A 19,938-nucleotide genomic window follows, 5' to 3' on the forward strand; every position below is an offset into this window, starting at 1 on the left:
ACACATGAATTAGTGAGAAGTACTTTAAAATTTTGTTCACTTTGTTCACATGACCAATGATCGCAAATAATGAGCAGAGGGAGAACTGTTTTTTGTTCCCATCTATCTATATATAGTTATTTATTAGACAAAGAACAAAGTGTGTTTTTATAACCAAATTTTAAAGCCGGCATTAATAACATTTAAAATATAATTTTGATTTGAACAAATTGGTGGATTAACCAGTTAACAGAACGAAAAATTCTTTTAGTAAGCAGCAATTTTGTTAATTAAAAATATTGTAAGGTTTATGCCACATCTTACACTCAGTGTTGGCATGATAAATTTAGTAGGAACTGTAAGGTACTGTACATTTAATAAATAGGAACCACAGACAAGTAGCTATTATATTTTTTATCTTTAATATTGGTCAGTTAGGTACAGGAAAGTCCTTTGTGTCATACCCCATAGCTCAACATAGGAGAGTGTTACATAAAGACAAATACAGAGCCAGACTCAGGTAAACATGACTAATTTATACAAAAAAGGGAAAAGAAATAGTGATTAATTTGCCTTAATGTGAAGCTGTTGTTCTCACGTGTTATAAGGCATTTTAAATATACATGAACAAAAGAAAGAAATGCAGTCCAAAGTGGTTTAAAAATACTGAAAACCATTCGAAAAAGTCCACTTGTGTCTGGTTGCTTGGAATTTGTCTTTATGTGACAAGCCTCCATGTAATTAGCTCTGTTTGGACCACGATACCTAGCAACATTTTGAGGCAAGGCTGATGGGCAACCAGCAGTAATAATCAGGACTGATTTGAAAGAGAATGGCAGAAAAACACACACCATGACTGCCCACCACCATCTTATAAAGTTTAACAAAACACATAAAAAAATAAAAATAAATACCTTGTTTCAACTGCCTCAAAAGTGACCCAAGTATCACTGTCTTAAATTAAGGGTGTTCACACAACAACACATGGGAAGTCAGCATGCACACAGTAACACACATACAATATGAATGTCTTTATAGAATATGTATCTGTCATCACAGTTTGGTAAAATTACACTTATACACAACAAATGCACAATAACACCTGGAACCGTAATACCAGCCAGTGGAAAAAGGCCCAAATACATTTGAGTTGCCCTTGTCCGGTCAGAAAAACTTCCCCTGGTAGGTTGTGGCGGTGGTATCATCCAATAACAATAGCCTATAGATAAAGATTTCTGATCTCAAACAACTCATAAACACACACACATACAATCGTACACACGTACATTTTCTCTCAGACTTATTACATGTTAATAACATCATGAGAATCGCTGTTAATTCAGTGACTGAATGAATGACTGAATGTGAGATAGTTTTAACTACCTACGCGGCTACGTCGAGAGCAGTAAACCTTACAGAAGTACAAAACACTCCATATCATCCTCAGTTGGCAATTCTGTTGACATAGTTACATTAGGCTATATGTAATCATTGCTTGGCAGCATATAAAAATAAAAGAAGTTGCTCTGGTGCATATTCATAATCATCTGCATGTGAGTTAAATAGTCTCTTTGCAAACAGAGGGAACTGTTTTCGGCACATTTATTTATTTATTTAGTTAGTGAGGCTGGCTCAGTTATTATATATTTGATTAGTATAAGGGTGTTGCCATATCTATAAACTATTATACTACCAGTAGCAGTTTCTTGTTTCTGTATTTTGTAGGCTAGCTTTTAGCAAGCCAGGCTAATGCATATTTGAAATCGCTTGATAAGGTAAAAAAACAAACAAAAAAACAACAACAGTCAAAAATAATTTATCAATTAGTCATTAATACCATATGAGACTCCCAGACCAGAAATCATAATTATGGATTCCTTGTTTACTTGACTGTTGTCCAGCAATGTAAATCCAGTAATATGTTGATCAGTTAACAACATATATGTATTTATTTGGATTTTAACAACAGGTTCATACTACCTATACCACCACAGAGTCTAAACTAATACAACAACCAAGGGCCAATCTTCTATAAGTAAACAGTTAAAATAGGGATAAAGGACAGGTTTTATCCAATGCAGTTTATCAGGAGTGTGATCACTAATCTGAGAACTCCAGTCCTAGTTAAAGATCTGCTGCTGGGCTGATGAGGTTTCAGTACCATGTAAGTTCAAAGTTAGAAGGAAAGTGAAGTTGCAAGCTAGGAGTTGGTTCGATTTTTTCAGCGTTTTAATCTGCTTAGTCACTGTTTCTACTAAAGTGAAGTGTTTTTACCTTTTGCTCAGCCTTACATTCTCTTAACAAATCCATTTTTAGACGGATGTGGGTGTAAGACGCTCTGCTACACCTGACATCATACTAACTACAAACGGTCCTTGATATCTCATTCCCAGTTTAAAACATGTCAGTCAACATCTTTCGCATGATGACGAGTGATCAAGGATAAAAGATTTTAATGCCATTTCAGCTGCAACCATTTCAGGAATCACCATCCTTGCATTTATTCAGTATGAGCTCGAGTCTCCAATCACTTCCTCAAATATCAGGTAATTGCAGTGAAAAACTGCTGAAAGTGAAACCTGTGAAATGGCTACATCTGTAATTTGTAAATGTTGGCAGAAATCCACAGAAATGCCAACATCCCCTTTTAGCACAGTGTAGCAGACCTTAGAAATGCATGATTTCATCCAGGGCTGTGACAGCTCTGCTTTTATGGCCAAAGTCCTAGGAAAGATACAGTATCAGGGCAAGAAAGGGAAAATGGGCAAGAGGAAGAGAAACATAAAGAAAGTGCCGGACTGCGGTCCTGTCCTCTTGTAGATAAGAGGCAGCCTCACAGCCTCTGGGTAAAGTTTTCGGGAAATACTCCTTTAGTGCCATTTTCTTTGTTTTGCTGCCAGTCGTCTTGCTTTACTCCCATCAGCCAGCCTTCATCCTAAGCACACAAACATGCAAGCAATCAGATAACAGTGTCAGTGTTTCTGTGGCACAAAAGCACATGAGTACGCGTTTGAATTTTGAGTTTACCTGTTCTTCGGGGTTGTCAAAAGTCACTACTAGCACCACGTCACCGGCCTTCATCTCCAGTTCATCTGTGTCATTGGCAGCATAATCGTGCATCACTTGGACCTATTGTATATAAATGCTAACATGAGTTATCGTCGTATAAACAAAATACATTTTACACTTTTAGGTTTTCCCATTTGGTCTCCTGTTTTACCTTGAACAGAAAGCCAGGAGGCATCTCTGCAGATTCTGATGCTACTTCTGTTGATTCTGCTGCTACTGCAGGTGTCTGGACAATAAATACATTTAAAAAAAATGCTTAATTTATGGATACATTATTTAAATAGTAACATTTCACCTTAAAGCACACATACATGTCCATTAAATTTTACTACCTGTCTTTTTTAAACAAAATAACGACCTCATCAGATATATTATTTTGTGACTAATGAGATGCACTTTGTCTTTTATTGTATAGTTGATTCGTTAAAAGACAAATGTAGTTACCTAAAAAAAAACATTGCCAAGTATAAGGTTTACAATGTACATCACTTTGTCTTTCAACTGGTCCTTTAGGAGTAGAAACAGCCGATCATCTGCTCCATGTCATCCTATCTCTAGCATCCTCTTCTTTCACACCAACCCTCTGCAGGTCCTCCTTCACAGCATCCATGAATATTCTCTGAGGTCTTCCTCTTTTCCTTTCTTGGCAGCTCCATCTCCAAAATTCTTCGATATATCCACTATTTCTCCCCTGAACATGTTCAGCCTTGCCTCTTTTACTTTTATTTCCAAACCTCTCAACCTGAACTGTTGCTTTGATACACTAATTTTTAATCCTGTTCACCCAGTAAAAAATCTTAACATCAGCACTGCCAACTCTATCTTAGCCTCTTGTCATTTTGTTGGTGCCACAATCTCCATAAATAACAGAATAAATATAAAATCCAGAAAAGTAAGGGTCGTTTTTGTTACATAAAAAAATGCAGCTCTAAGTTAATTATAGCAATCGCTACATATTATAAATTAAACTCTTGCGCTCACCTCCTCTTCCTCCTTTGCTTCTTCTTCCACTACTGGTGCAGCCGGTGCAGTTGGTGTAGCTGGTTCAGCTGCTGCAGCTGCTGCAGAGTCTCCCTGGTAGCAGAGAGAAAGATAAATAACAAGAGAGGTTAAAAGGTGAGACGGATAAAACCTTAAATTAAAGAGGGGCAAAGAATGAAAGAAAGAAGAAACAGACAACATGAGACAAAGACAAGCAGAAAAGCCTAAACAGCAAAGTCTTTGTTATTACAGGCATGCTGCACAGATGCAAGATTAAATACTACTGTACAGTTGCAATAAAGCTTTTGCACAGAATACTATGTGTGTGGATTAGCAGTGACTGGGATTAACTGAGTGTAGAGAAGCAGATGTTGCTATTCTTTTCCTTCCCTCAACAATTTATTTTCAACTTGCCCTCTTTATCACATTTGATGCATCCTAAATCTTTCCATGTCAAGATTTCTCCATCTGCCACCTTTTATTCACATGATCTTTTTCTCTCCAGTACCCCATGCTCAAACCTCTTTCTTAAGAGTCGATGCATCCATCATTTTCATCCAGATGCATCTCTATATTTTTTTCTCTCCTTGGTTACCTGACCCTCTTCATTATCCAACACAGCAGCAGCTGGGGGGGCTTCCTCCTCAACTGCGTCTGCTGGAGCCTCATCTGCAGGTGTTTCATAGTCTGTGGCAGGCACCTCTGCGACTGGTTGGCTTTCCTCATCGCCCCAGCCCTCTTGGGCTTCAGCTACGGTGTCATAATCAACCGGCTGGTTTTCATCATCCCCCCATCCCTCTTGAGCTGCAGCCAAAGGGTCATAGCGAACTGGCTGGGTTCCGTCATCCCCCCAGCCCTCTGTAGCAGCTGTGATGGGATCATAGTGGACAGGCTGCGAACCATCATCCCCCCAGGCCTCTGTAGCAGCAGCCACAGGGTCATAGTGCTGTGTGGTCGCTTCTTCTTGGGCACCACTGTCCTCAGGCTGAAGGGCAAGGGTCAGGTTTCAAGGAGTCAAGAGGGCACAAGAGATATTTTACCTTCTGGATATTCTAAGGGCTTCATAAATCAAATGGGATCAAGAAGAATTAAAAATAAGAGAAAGCTGGAGATGTTGTATGACCAGTTTAAGACTAATAATAAAAGTAAAGTATTGTTAATGTAGAAAGGGGTTTGATATTTTTTTTAAAGTGTAACTAAATTGATTTAGAAGAGATACATTCATAAGAAAGAAAGGAGGGAGCTTGAAATGTTTAAATACTAACAGGTCATACAAGTGATTTTGAATGTTTTAGCCCTTAATGTAACAACTATCTTTTACTAAATCTTATACTGGCCATATTGATGTAGCCAAAATACTTCTCTGTTTCCAAAGGATGATAGTTTTCACTTTGTCTTTAAAGAACACTGTAAGCATTTGGAAATTGACCAACTGTTGTATTTTGCAAAGGCAAATGTTTTCTATTCTTTCCCGATAAAGGGTTTTAGTTGCTCATCAGGTCTAGACTGCAGGCAAGCAAGTTTTGCACCTGGACTCATGCTACAAAGCCACGCTGATAGAATCTGTACAAACAGACGCTTGGCATTGTCCAGGTGAAATAAGCTAACTGTGTATGACATTGTCTGTCTACCAGCATAAAACCTGCATATATCATTCAGCATTAATGGTCCCGTACATCAGCGGTCCACAACCTTTTTTGCGCCACGGACCAGTTTAATGTCAGACAATATTTTCACGGACCGGCTTTTAAGGTGTCGCGGATAAATACAACAAAATAAAATGATGCGACCAAGACAAAAACTGTGGTATTTTGTAAGTATAATAATAAATTATTATTATTATAATAATAATTGTGTAACTTTATTAGCAGCATCCTCCTGAAATGCACCAACAACATTGAGAGTAACATCCTCCTCTCTGCCCTTTAATGCTCTCTGGTCACTATGGTAACACGGAAATATTTCTTTCAAAATAAGACACATAACTACAACATGGGAAAAGACCCAGGGAAACCGAGTTAATGATAAAAACCCAGAATTTCACACCCGAGCTTCAACTCTCGCGGTACCAAACGACTCACGGACCGGACCGGGGGTTGGGGACCGCTGCCGTACATGGCATGGAAGTTAACGTGTACTGTACCTGTACTAATGTACCACAATCTGGTTTTTGTTTGTGTGACTATCATGAAAATTGGGGACATGGCATGTCACATTGTCCAAAGACTGTTAAGCATTTTGAAATCTTGGTTCACAGGACAGTTTTCTAATATGTCTTGGTCTTATTTACGTTCACAGTAGAAGGTGGAGAGATTTGTTGATTTTCTTTAGGCTATATGTTGTTTTAAGACTGACAGCAGTTTTCAGAAATGTTCTTGAGCCCTATATGGGCTCTGCATGGCTTGAGAGCCCCAAAAACATGGCCATTCAATATCGTATTTTAGCACAATCCCTTGTGTATAGAGTATGGAGTGTATTTCTTTTAATGACATAATGTGTCACATAATGTGTCTTTTTTTGAGAAAATTCTGACAACATTCATATTCTTAAATAGAATAAATAGAATAGAATAGAACAGAATAGTTCTTTATTGTTATTTTACACTTTTTGGTTTTGGCTTGACTTTTTTAAAATATTCAATCTTCATTTGGAAACAGGGCTGTACTTAATGTTAAATAAGGGGCTAAAACTCTTGCAAAATGAGAATGGTCTTTTGAAGGGATTTGAACAGCGATAAGTATTATCCTTATCAAAATAATTGGTAATATTTAAAGATAAAAATAAAGAAATGTATCTTAATTGAGCAGAAACAGGACCATGGGAGATCAGAATATGTCATTGCTCACAAGCATTATCATCATAATTACCATAAAGCCCATGAAGATTGATGTGGAAGTACCAACCTTTACAGAAAAGGTTCAGATTAAATCAAAAGACAGATGAGGGTTAAGGAAGGGTGGCAGTAGAAGGCAAAAACATAAAAGCTGTCAGCTTTTTCCCATCAGAAGATAGATGTTGGATCTTCTGTGTGTGGTTAGCAAGCATGGTTTCTAATCCAAGGCTATGTTCAGATGGAGAAAGAGGAAGGAAGCTTTGTAAGAGTAGACATGTCAGTCCTTTCTGAGCCATCACTGCTTTGCCTCAGCCTCAAATATAGCAAAACTCCATGATTGTTGAGACACGTCTCTCTTAACAGCGAGAGGGACGAACAAAAACGTAGGTTAATGGTCAAAAGGCCAAGCTACGAAAAAAGGCTTTGTGAAGTTGCCCAGTAGCTCTTGTTAGTTTACCAGACTCGTTTGTATAACACAATCCACAGCAAGCGTGAGCAACTTCACTAAACTTTGAGAACACAAAAGATCCCTGTGTGTCACATGAACCATGAAAATAACATGTAAAGGCTACATGTTCTATCAGTTTGACATGTGAACATACAGGTACAGCATGTGAAGGGAAACAGAAAGGAAATAAGTCAATTCAGTTGCAAATGATTTCAAACCACAGAAAATATTTTTCACTATTAATATTATGTTTCACTTTTACATTAGAATTTACCATAAAACACTGGGTACACTGGGGCTTTTAAAGGTCAGTGGTGTTTTCAGGAGGCAAAAGAAATAGAGTGATTTTAATTGTGGACTGCACACAAGACACTAATTATATGGACTCAGTATGTATAACTGTATGAAATGTCAACTTGGAACTGAATTGACTCAAACTCATTCACAAGCTCCATTTGTGCTGTTCAACAATATCTTCAGTGTCTATCAAATCACGCACTGCAGACACAAAGACAATGCACAAACAGATTTGGGACAGACAAATGAAAGAGGTCAGTGTATTGAAAAGCTTGCTAAACAGAAAAGCTGTAATAGAAAAGGCATAATAGGAGCGGGGCTTCTATAATGTATGACTGTTATTAAACTGATGGTTACTAGAAAAAAATAGAAATAAGTATTGATGAAGATGATGATAATTAGATTTTTTGCTAATTACTGTTGCACTTTTTTTTTTAGCATGAGTATAGATGGCTTACCCATGAGTCCCAGTTTGCAGGCTGTGGAAAACAAAGGAAGTAATAAATACGAAGAGCAGAATACTTTACAGGGTTGTTGCTTTTGCCTTTTACATTCAATAAGACACGCCCCATGCTCTAGAGCTACAAGCCCATAGCATAAGATCTCCAGCAGAACAACTGTACAAGCACTATGTGGTAAAGTATTAACTGATGTGTGAAGTCTGAAGGGGTAGATTTGTTAATTGATTATGAATTATAGCCTTGGCATTGTAGGGCCCCCCAACCAGCAATAGCAGATGGCTTCCCCTCTGAGCCTGGTTCTGCTCAGATTTCTTCCTGTTGAAAGGGAGTTTTTCTTTCCCACTGTCTCCTTGCTTGCTCATATGGGGTCATCTGATTTTGGGGGTTTTCTCTCTTATATTGGAGGTTCTTTAAAAAATATATATATACATACATATAAAGGGATTAAGGAAAATATTAAGATAAAAGATTTTATCTCTCATTTGAGGCAATAACTCTTGTGATTTGGGGCTATACGCATGAACTTGAACAGAATTGAACTAAAGTGAATATTATACTACCACTAGTATAATGATTAATGAATATATAGTCAAACTATAACTGCGCTCTATGTACTTCTGTGCACTTCACAGGAGCATTTCTGATATTAATTATCAGTGATTCGTAGCTTTTCACCAGATCAATATTTTTACTGTACTATTAGTTTTGGTTTGCTCATCATGTACTTTCGTGAAAAAATATCTTTTGGCATGTTGGATGTTTAACGTTTTCACAAACTAACTGTAACTCTGCTAATTTTAGTTTAATTATACATTATGTGTACTTTAAAACCAAAACAATTAACTGAAATGGGTTAAAAAGCTCTATACACTGGGCTTCAGAGTGGGGAATTTAAAATGTATGGGTTTGTCATTGCAAGCTTCTTGTCTTTCAAGCTATGTAAATCACAAGTAATGGCATGTAGTAACTTTGATCAATACCATGCATAGTATAAGCCAAACAAAAATAGATCATTTAAGTATTTGAAAGAATAAAAGCAACTTCCCAGTAACATGAGGACCGTTTAGGTTATTGAGAATTTGTACAGTCTTGGGGACCAAGAAAGAACAGCAAAGCAGGGCTGTAGTCTGCAGTTCATGCCATGAGTGATCCATGGAAAGTGCTAAAGCAGGAAGAAGTGTACACTAGAGGCAGGTGTCTACAGGTCATCATGCCTTCATCTAACTCTTTTTTGGTATTTTGGAAAGAAGCAGAGCAGGCAACACTTCAAACTATGCCACGCTTACCAAGTGATTTCAATTTCTATTCAGACCTATCAAGCTTATTTCAGCATATTTAAAGTGAACCAACCACACTGGCAATGGCAGATGTTGTTGGCTAATCCTTCATTGGACATCTCATTCTTTAACTCAGTTCATTTGGAATTAAATATCATGAAATGAACTTAAATTCTGTCTGAATAGAAACTAAAACCTCTTGTGAAGACTGACATATCTTAAAAGAGAGAGGGTCTCTAGGATCTTTATCTTCATGCCGTGAATCATCCACCTGTGTGACCGTGGAGGCTTTGGTTGCTGCACTGAAAGAATCCAGGTCCATGTCCAACAGGTTGCTCACTGCAGGACTGTCAAACTGATAACAACAGGAACAGGAGGGCTCATTGGCTAATTGGGCACAACAGTGGGAGGGGGGATAAGGACAGAATTGAAAAGACAGAATAGAATAGAATAGAATAGAATAGAATAGAATAGAATAGAATAGGAGAAATTAGAGGAGGTGCAGATCAGAAGCGGGTGTTCTGACCTGCACAGAAAAGGGGAAAGCTAAAGGGTTCATCGACAGCAGCTGCTCACTGACCTCTGTAGGGGAGGTGACGTTGATATCAGGAGTAGCTGCAGCATCAAAAAGGTTGATGATATTCTCTGTTTTTAGCTCTTTAGATGGTGTCACCTTGGGTGGAGGAGGCACTGCTGGTCTGAGCTAGAATATAGAAAAAAGGCAGTAATTAATTCCTTCAACTAGACAAATCAATTGGACTTTGCTGTTATGAATGCAAAATTCATATTATGCAGTTCAATTTTGTCGGAATGTGCAAATTATATTTTGTATTCATTTGTTTTGAAGTACATGCCAGATGGATCAACATAAATAAGTTCTACGATAGTCTCACAAAAACTTTACCATGAAGCCGTGAATGTGTTTACATATACGATAATAGCCTAAACTGGGGTTCTATTGCCGATCACAAAGAGTTGACCTGAATTTAAAAACAAATGAAAAAAAATGTTTTGAAAAAACAAACAAACAAATAAACCACTTACAGCCCAAAATCCACAGGTATGGCAACCCTATGTGTAAGTGATGATGGCTCCCCAGAAACTAAAACACTAAATGATCCTCTGTGTATTCTGAACAAAGAGAAAACATCAGTGTGTGTGTGTGAGACACTGTTTGTCTACCTTGGATGGGGATTTGGGGATCGGGGGTGGTCCTCCTGGCCTGAGAGTGTGGTTAGATGCCTCTTTACCGCTGAGTAAACAAGATAGAGAGAAAGAGGGAGAAGAAAAGAAAACAAATTACAGAGAAAGCAATGAAGACGGCAAACGATATGAGATAAAAGCGCCGAGGTTAAAGAAGCAGCTAAATGCTAAAACACAAGATTGTAAGAAGGGTTACAAGACATGCACTGCAAGATTTCAAGCTGAAAGTGTTAGAAAAGCTGTCATGCAAGAAAAGTGAGTCCCCTTTCATGGTTTCAAGTTCTCTCCTCTCATGCAAGCAGGCTTTGTTTGTGCCTCCAGTAAATCGTCACAAGCGAGCAGTGATAGAGGCAACTCCTGTTACAGAGAAGATGCTCTAAAGTGGATAAAAGCTGCTCCAGAGCTGCAGATATTAAAAAAACGTTGACATATACCTGTAACTTAAAGCTGCAACAGGTGATTTTGTACACTGGCTGTTTTAGATGGCAGTGAGAGGTACATTTTGGAATGTCAAACACATCAAGGAATTTGGTGTTTAGGATTCAGGGAAAGACAACAATTCTGGAGCTCCAGAACTCCAGGGTCCCCCCTAAGATCCAGGCTTATTTTGCGTCAGCATCTCTGAATATGTATGCTGAGTCATTTTACCACAGACAGAAGCTGCAGCTCCACTGATGTGTGTTCACTTATGGATCCTACAAAAACAATGCATGTTTATATATCTACAATTTAATCATTTTAATCTTCTCTAATTTATTTTGGTCCATAGTTTTTATGATGGACCTTTGCTCTATTGTTGGATTTCAGTTCCTTGGTTTCCACTTGGCTTGAAAACATTGAACACTACTGACTAATGCAGGACCGACTGAAAATTCACCTTCTACCTTACGGTGAAAGACAGCATAACTGTTACTAACAGTGACAGTCTTGCGTGGCGCAGCATATAAGACACACAGGTCTACTCAACTCTATCTGCAGCTCTGAGCACGAAACTTTCCGATCCAAAAGTACTTCTTTGAAATCACTTGCACAAATCAAGCATCCAGTGCTCTGAAAACTCCCAAGTCTGCAGACTGACTAACATACACGCTAGCTCAACAGACAGGTCAGTTGGACAGACAGACAACAGTTGTTTCATCATTGTTACCCCAGCTGCTTCCAGTTACCTCCTATTTTCTCCTGATGATGAGGCGCCGCAGATACCTGTCTTGCTGAAAGGGGGGGTGGGGGATTCAGGGGTAGCTCTAAGTTAATCCATTGCTGTTTTTGATATGTGGTGTAATAATCTAAAAGATTCACAGTGATAGATTATTGCACCACTTCAGACATGCATCATAAATTAGTGATGCAATAGAGAGATCAGCCTTCAACATAAATCAGTTAAGATCATACATTACTCTAAAATATTTATCCCTTACAAGCACTCATAGAAACGTCTTCTATTTGCTGTTAATGTTAATCAAAAAATGAGGTATTTTTGGAACCTGCAGGATTTACAAATTAAAATAAAACTCTGCTCATAAACAGTGTGGACAAAAAAAGATGTATAAATAACCTCCCCACTTCATTTATGCATCAAAAACAATGGCTTTGCGCTCTTCCTAAGGTAAACTAGTTTATGAGGCTCAGCATTCTGAAATCACTGTCAGGATTTTTTTTTTCAAGCAGCTGTTTCAGGTAATCTGAAATGTTTCCAGTACCTCAGGTGTGTAAAACCCAATTTTATCAAAATAAAATTTGATTAAAATTTGTGCTGTCAGCGTTAATCTCGTTAAAATGACGTTAAAATGCATTAACGCGGCAAATCTCCGTTAGCGAGTTAGTTATGGCATTAACGTCATTTTAACAAGATTAACGCAGACAGCCCTAATTAAAATAGAAAAATAAAATGATATCTGTTTAATTCCACAGATCCCTCCTAAAGCTTAACCTCTTATGTAAAAAGAATATGAAACAAGCAGTTTCCAAGTACCTGAGAGAATTTAAATGACGGCTCATTTCTCACTAACCTAGTTGTGTCTGTTTCCTCCAGTTTCTCCAGGGTGTCATACATATCCTGATCCAACTGTAGAGACAGAAAGATGGTGTGTAAGATAAACATTTTTATATCATGTATTTATTTATTTAATTAATATTACATTTCCTTTGCCACCTTCTTTGATTTATATTTTACACTGCAAAGGCACCCTCCTAATAGATATTGTTATCCATGTATTGTAAAGTGTGTTTGCTACAGTTTGTTTCCATCGTCGGGTCCAAACAAATTACTTAGAAACTTTTCTCTTTCAAGGGAAAAAACAGAAATACATTAAAACACACTTTGCACTAGGTGATAAACAAGGAAGGTTAGATCAGATTTTATATTCAGCTGCAGGCCCTGCTGACATAGTCGATGGCCTCGTCTGGCCTGAACTGTTATCTGATATACTGCATCCATTTCTCTCGTCTAATCTTTATCTAAATCCATCACTGCTAGAGGCTTATAGAAGACTCCTACCCGACTCATTTCTTTGTGAAACTTCTCCTCAAAACCAGCCAAACTCTGGAAGGTGCTGACATAAAACCCAACACGACTAGAAAGGGCAGAGAAGAGAGAGACAGCACTGACTGCATTAACAGCTTGACTTCATTTAATATGCCTATAAGCACAGAAGAAAGTGAAATGCACTGATCCATTTAGGGAAAATCAAAAACACATATTCCCTACCTGTTCCAAAGTGACGGCAACTCTTCTTGCAAGTCAGCATTAATCTCCTCAAACACCTTCTGGGCCCTTTCTAGCTCCTCCTCAGCCTGAAATTAATGAATTAGAGTATGTTTGCAAGTGTGTTAGATGTTCTGGTAATGAATGAATGTGTGTGTGTGTGTGTGTGTGTGTGTGTGTGTGTGTGTGTGTGTGTGTGTGTGTGTGTGTGTGTGTGTGTGTGTATGCACAACATCTCTTCCACCACTGATTGTGCTTAATATGATTTGTTCTTTTTGATGTTCTCATTTTCAATTTGCCCTCATTAGATTATCAACAGAGAGGACAGACAAACACAGGGATCATCTCTAGAAAGGCTTCCTGAAACTAGCTCATACTGACTTCTTTGTTATGGTAACATATATTTTACTGCTGGGTTACCAGAAAACTCCTTACAATTGTAGAATAAGGTAAATATGTACCTGGCTCCTGGAAAGACTGCTTTGGGCAACGTTGTGTGCAGACAGAATACCCTGAGCCCATCCTGGAGTGGCCCTTTCCAACAAGGATGAGGGCTACAAAACAAACATATATATTTTTTTAGGTTTCTTACATGTTGATTCACCTAAATAATGAACTGAAAAACAAAATAATTGTTGAATTTTGCATCTGAGTGATTACAAACACCGCAGCGCATTTGTTTTACCTTAGTAATTTTAATGCCCCCGTCCTTTTTCTTGGTTTTGTGTGTCACGGCATAGTTATGCCTGGCACTGTCGTAATCTACCAGCTTCCTGTCCCTTTTAGCTATACGAGTCTGAATAAAAAGAAAAAAAAATGTATTATTCACTTTCTTCATTTATATCGAAATGCTCAGTATTCATACAACATGCTTTCCAGCAAGGTCACAATATATAAAAGAGACGCTCACTGCCACTGGATTAACATTTAAGACCAACGATTTTTTGTTGAGGTCACGACCTCTTAACTTACCTTAATATCAGGGAACTGGCCCAGGTAAGTATCCATGGAGATGAGAGCATGATCAACCAGCTTCTGGTGGTAATCAGTCCAAAGCACATCACAATCCTGCAAGATGAAGGAATGTACAGAAGCAGGCACAAGACAGACTGTTTAACATTATACGAGACAAATCTCCTGCAGAGCACATTTTATATTGGAGTAGCATGCAATGTGAATATATTTCTCCTTTACTTTGTAACTTGTTTCAGGAGCTCTGTCGCATCATTTTGACTTGTGGTCTTCACTAAGGCAAAAGCCTTTTAGCTAATTGCAATGACTTCTTGCTATTTGTGGCTAATCAAAAATGACCTCAAGAATACAATTAGAGGACATTTTAAGGATCTCTGCAACATTTTTCACCAGACGTGGTTCTACGACATTCAGCATAATATAAAGTCTGTAGCAGTACAGTTTTTCATGCTATGGGACTATAATTGCTTGCAGAGATGGACAGCCTGAATATTTCAGAAGAGCGGTTATTCTATTATTTTCTAATCAGCTTGGAGGACTCGTGTAGTTGAAACCATTTATAACACAGGATTGGCGAACATCCTTCCGTTTACCTCATGACGACCAGACTTGTAACACTCAGCACTAAGTGGGCACGCATACTTGAAGGCAAGAAAAGTATAACCCCTGTATCACACAACTTTCAGGATGTCTAAGCGCACACATCATGTACACACATATAGCCTACTCACTTAATATGGCTTTTAAAGAAATAGTAAAAAGTGTTTCTCACCTCCACAATGGAGTCCACTTCATTCTTGCCGTACCAGTCTTGCTCATACATGTCAGCTAGACATGCCTGAAGGTTCTTAGAGGACTCATGCATGGCTAAGGACAAACATACATCCTCTATATTAGCTTATATTAGTGTGTATTCATACGCCAATGAAAGTGTGTTTCTGTGTGTTTGTGTCTCTGGATTGACTTGTGTGTTTGTGCGTGTCACCTTTCACAGCCTCGAGGTATGCTCTTAAATCCCTCTGGAGTTTGCTGCCTTCAGCCTGAGGATGAAACACTAAATGTGAGCCTCATCAAAAACCGCCAATCGTGTATTATATGCTGTGGATTCAGACTCAATGCAGGCTACAGTTTATCCTATTTTAGGCCATACTATTGTTGATATCTAGAAAATGTTTAATTATGACTCCATGAGTCACTGAACTGCACTCTTACATATTGTTTGTTGAAGTTGATTACTCCCTCTTCAAAAGCGACATCTTTGGTCTCGTCTGCTTTGCCAAGTTTCTGCAGAACCTGTCACACAAATAATGATTGAAAACATCAGACCGTACAACTGATTCCCAGCAGCTTTCTGTTTTGCCATCAAAAATCAATAGTATTTCTTTGCATTTGGTTAGAAACATGAAGTGACGATGTAAAACAGAAACATACACACACATGGCAAGTCTTTTTTTTTTTTTTTTTAAATATTTGCCATATTGATGGGACATATAGCCAAAATCTCTATACACAGTCTAATTTCCCCCTTCGGTAACATTCACACAGACATAGTATGCATGTAGGGAGGCACCCGTGTCTGCTTTCTGTCTATCTTTAGCCTTACAGCAGGCTTTATAATACCTTTAGCTGAACAAATAGCGCCCCCTCCCAAATATTGAGCGCAAAGTGCAGGTGTTTAAAAGCGTAGTCTGTGGCCTCCTCTACAACCTATAGTCAACATATTGCTGCATGGTTGTTTAATAACGGCCTCAGAACGTATGAGATGATGCCCCTTACTGAGTAACATCACTCATCTGCCAGTTTAGATAGGAGCCTTCAAATACCAGACACATCAGGCTAGATCATGAGCGGGCCTACACCATATCTGACTGCAGTACGTGTCCGCTGTGTGACAGTGTTTTAAAGCAGGGGAGCAGCCTATTTCAAGTAAACAGCTTCTTCCTTAAATACAGCAAACTCCACGCTTATTTGATGATGTCGTGATGCGACACTGCGCCTCTGTGGAGGATGCGGCATTACTGCTTCGTGGCGTGAGGGCCGGAGATATAAATTTACCACACAGCAACGCGTAAGGGAGACACGCTTACCTTTTCTTGCGCTCTGGTTAGTTTTTTCTGCACGTTACTGGCCACTTTCCCTGCAGTGAGCCCCTTCCCCAAATTCAGCTCAGCCATCTTGTAGCGTAGATCAGTCTTTGGATGCGGGAGGGAAGGGAATAAAAGCAATAACGATCGGAGGGACCGCTACGGTTACTGTTGAGGCAAATGCATCAATGTCCAGTTGAGAAACAACGAGGACAGGTGTAGTTGTGTGAGGTTATGATGTACCTGTGGGAAAATATGTGTGCAGAAAGCTAGCTTGTAGTCTCTAATATTGCACTGCTGTGTGTGCGCGTCCCTGACAGGAGAGGAGGAGGAGGATGCTGTGAGAGATGATCTTAAAGGCACAGATGCTGCGCGTCCACACGGGGACATTTTAAAACATCATTAGACAATAAAATAACCGCCGACACGCGGAATGTGAAGAAAAATGACGTGTTTTTGAATTGACAGCCAGAAAGGTTCTTTTGCAAACGTTTTTAATTTCATTTCTATCTGTAATTTGACTTTTTAAATACCTGACCCGAAGTCAGGTCTTGAGATCATCAATGTCTTCGCTTTGCGAGAATTAAACATTCAGCAAAACTTTCATAACTTCCAGCAAACTGGCGATAAACAAGAGGGCTACCTTTGAGCATGCGCGGTTTTATTAACGCGTCAAAACTCGTCCGTCCAGCTCCGCTAATATATCGTTACGTAATAGGTAACATGAGAGGCTGGTTTTACTAAGGAGCAGCTGTGCGTAAACTGACCCGAGGAGTAAACATTTGTAACTCACTATTATAATCATTCATTTAAAAATTATTCTTGTTAATATTTTAATGATGTGTTTGGTTTCAAATGGAATGGAGCCAAACTATAGAGCAGAAGTATTTATATGTTTCAGTTTAAAACGCAACTACAAGGATCTTCTCTACGCACATTCACGGATGATTAAACGAAGTTGATCCCAAATCAATATCATCTGACAATAACGCAAACACCCGTGGACTACATCAGGTTTTATCTGGTTCAGATGCGTGGCTCCCGTGTCCGACACGATGATGATTTCTCTCCGGGAGGGGGCACCATCAGCACGCTACATACATCCACATAAGACCACTAGAAGCAAGGTCTTTCACGCTAAGCTGTCTGATTTTGACAAAAGGCTGCTAAAATCAAGGCAAAGGCCTGATACTGTGTAAATTTAGCCACTTTCACGAAGACGGGCAACTCAAAATATTATTCTTGGTATATTTTGAATAATCCGAGCATAGTACCAGTTGGCAAACTTTATAAAAATATTCCTGCTGTACACTTATAGCTTAGAAAAAAAATCTAATTTATTTATTTATTTATTTTAAAAAAAGACAAAAAACAAAGACAAAAAAACAAACAAACCACCCATTAGAAAGTGCAACCCTTTATTTACACTGGTTGTTGGTGCCGGCTCGGAGCTCTCCGAGGTTCTGAACTGACACTATATTTTTTTGCTGAAGGAGCTCACAGGCAGCAGAGCAAACATGAAAGGCTATTGAAATAGTAGGCCGGCACTTGTGTTTTCTCTACCATTACACTAGATATAATTATATCTTGGTTGCATAATGTAGCATGAGAGCCCGCTTAAGGAGAAATCCTACTTACACATGACAAGAAAAATGGTTTAGTGTGTGGAAGCAGCTGTTCCAGAGGGAGCGATTATACAGTTTAATTTCATATTGCATGTAATGATATACCAGGCAAAAAGAAATTTAAAAAAAAAGAGAAAAATGGAGAGAGAGAGAGAAAATGTGCCCTTTGTCCCTCCTTTGCATCAAACTGCTTTACAGTAAATGTCTCCTTCTTTCCTTCTCTCTCACTTTCTCCTCCTCCTCTTCCCTTTCCCCCCTCCCATCACTCCATCTCCCGGGCTCTTTATCCCCGACAATAACAACATTTGGCCACGAGTCACCAAACCCATTCGTTCACATATAATCACAGGAATAGAGCACCCATCCACCCCCCCCCCCCCCCCCCCCCTCTCGTGCTGCGGGAATGGTTCAATCCGCTGAGAGTGAGAAAGACGGGGAGCACAAAGGAAGCAGCGCGCATACTGTTCGTTTAGGAGGGAGATAATTGGGTGCGTGATGTAAACATGGAATTAAAAAAACCGTAAGAGTGCATTTATTTTTCACAATGCGCTGATCCATTATCGGTGTTTAATATTACATGAGGCTCTGGCTATGAACCACGTATCTGTCTGGACAAGGGAAGACAGGCAGCAAGTGAGAAATTGAAGCCAAGAGTGGAGGAGAGGAAAGAGGAGTTGAGCATTCTTTCATCTTCGCTTCAGGGTTTTATCTGGAGTTTCTCGCTGGCTTTGGACCGAACCCGCTTCATTAAGACGTGATGTCGGGTTTTTAAGCTGACCACACCGTCAAGAACAGATTTCTTCTTCTTCTTCTTTTCACATGCTTCCCCCCTTTTGAATATAGAATGACAAAAGGAAAACACGCCAATATGTTGCATTTCTGAGGTGAGTGAGTTTTCTTTGTTCAGTACAAAATGCAGTTATTTTATTTTATCATACCACATTGATTTTTTTATGGAACCACAGAGTGCCACAAGATTAACAGTAATAAGAATAAATACATAAATAACATGCAGCACCTTACCAATAGTGTAATTAAAGAACCCTCCATGTTTCCAAATGTTAAAGCGGTTCCAACAGCCAATTGTGTAGCCCACGGCATTGTGCCAATCAGTGTAATTGCTTTTGAAAATTAGATACAGGGAGGACCCTCAGCTCAAGCTATTGTTTTCCCTCTATTGTATTCAAACCGCTGCTTAAGGGAACATTTAGTGCTCTTACACAAAACACGAGCTCTTCGAGGCTACTCAAAGGTCGCATATCAGTGACAGCCATGTGAATCCTTCATGATGTGTGGGAATTAGTAACGTGAAAGCTTGAACTCTGTTTTTAACAGCAGTGTGCATAACTGGATTGGACAGAATGTAAACACGAGGAGCACAATTGATCGGAAGGGTCGATGGAAGTCACGTGCATTCACATTCTATCTATCTATCTATCTATCTATCTATCTATCTATCTATCTATCTATCTATCTATCTATCTATCTATCTATCTATCTATCTATCTATCTATTTTCAATCAAACTCACTATCTAACAATATTTAAGCTATAAACAAAACATATAGGGGGCAGATCTCTTACTGGATTTCTACATAACCTTACTCTGCCCTGGGGTACAGTAATAGCACATGAAACATCTTCGTAATTAGTAGTTTGCCAGAGCAAAGGGAAAGTAATTATAGGCAACAACCCAGCCTATAAGTGCTCAGCCTTTATTTCCTTTGTTAAAGATGCACACGTTGTCTGTGCAACTCGCTAGTTGTGTTCTGCAAATGTCACAGCTCCAACGAGTGTTTATTAAGAGACGAAATTATTTTAAACTGATCGAAACAGAATAACTTCAAGAATAAAGACTGTAGTTATTGGCTTCATTCTCCATATATTTTAGTTGTAATTACGTGTGGTGGGGAATGTATGCACAGCTGTTAATGTGGTGCAAGAGGAGATAAACAAAAGAAGAAAAGCAGACTTTCACATGAAAAATACAAAACAAAAGAAAGCAA

General features: G+C 38.8%; 2 protein-coding genes across 6 annotated transcripts in view; one reads left to right on the forward strand and one right to left on the reverse strand.

The window, feature by feature from the left end:
- Positions 1-384: 384 nt before the first annotated feature.
- bin1a (bridging integrator 1a) lies at positions 385-16,645 on the reverse strand. 5 transcript variants are annotated; one of them, XM_085250619.1, is made up of 20 exons: positions 16,312-16,645; positions 15,437-15,517; positions 15,210-15,264; positions 14,997-15,091; positions 14,225-14,320; positions 13,938-14,048; positions 13,714-13,806; positions 13,256-13,341; positions 13,046-13,121; positions 12,558-12,613; positions 11,715-11,759; positions 10,528-10,597; positions 9,926-10,048; positions 9,617-9,700; positions 8,066-8,086; positions 4,625-5,014; positions 4,030-4,122; positions 3,200-3,274; positions 3,007-3,108; positions 385-2,914 (listed from the first exon to the last, which is right to left on the reverse strand). In XM_085250619.1, the coding sequence occupies exons 1-20, from the start codon at positions 16,396-16,398 to the stop codon at positions 2,813-2,815; spliced, it is 1,941 nt and encodes a 646-aa protein (XP_085106745.1). In that variant the 5' UTR covers positions 16,399-16,645; the 3' UTR covers positions 385-2,812. The 5 variants fall into 5 exon arrangements, with proteins under 5 accessions (XP_085106745.1, XP_085106746.1, XP_085106748.1 ...); XM_085250620.1 differs by lacking the exon at positions 11,715-11,759; XM_085250622.1 differs by lacking the exon at positions 4,625-5,014.
- A 1,712-nt stretch (positions 16,646-18,357) lies between these two features.
- Positions 18,358-19,938, forward strand: part of tmem198aa (transmembrane protein 198aa) — a 41,390-nt gene continuing 39,809 nt past the window's right edge. Inside the window, exon 1 of the mRNA XM_085249411.1 lies at positions 18,358-18,817. The gene's annotated coding sequence lies outside the window, so the exon portion shown is untranslated. The remainder of the gene's footprint in view (positions 18,818-19,938) is intronic.

Source organism: Mchenga conophoros, linkage group LG16 (assembly GCF_057382185.1).
Source record: "Mchenga conophoros isolate Kocher_MC1m ecotype Shallow Benthic linkage group LG16, M_conophoros_male_GT1.1, whole genome shotgun sequence".
NCBI classification, from domain to species: domain Eukaryota; kingdom Metazoa; phylum Chordata; class Actinopteri; order Cichliformes; family Cichlidae; genus Mchenga; species Mchenga conophoros.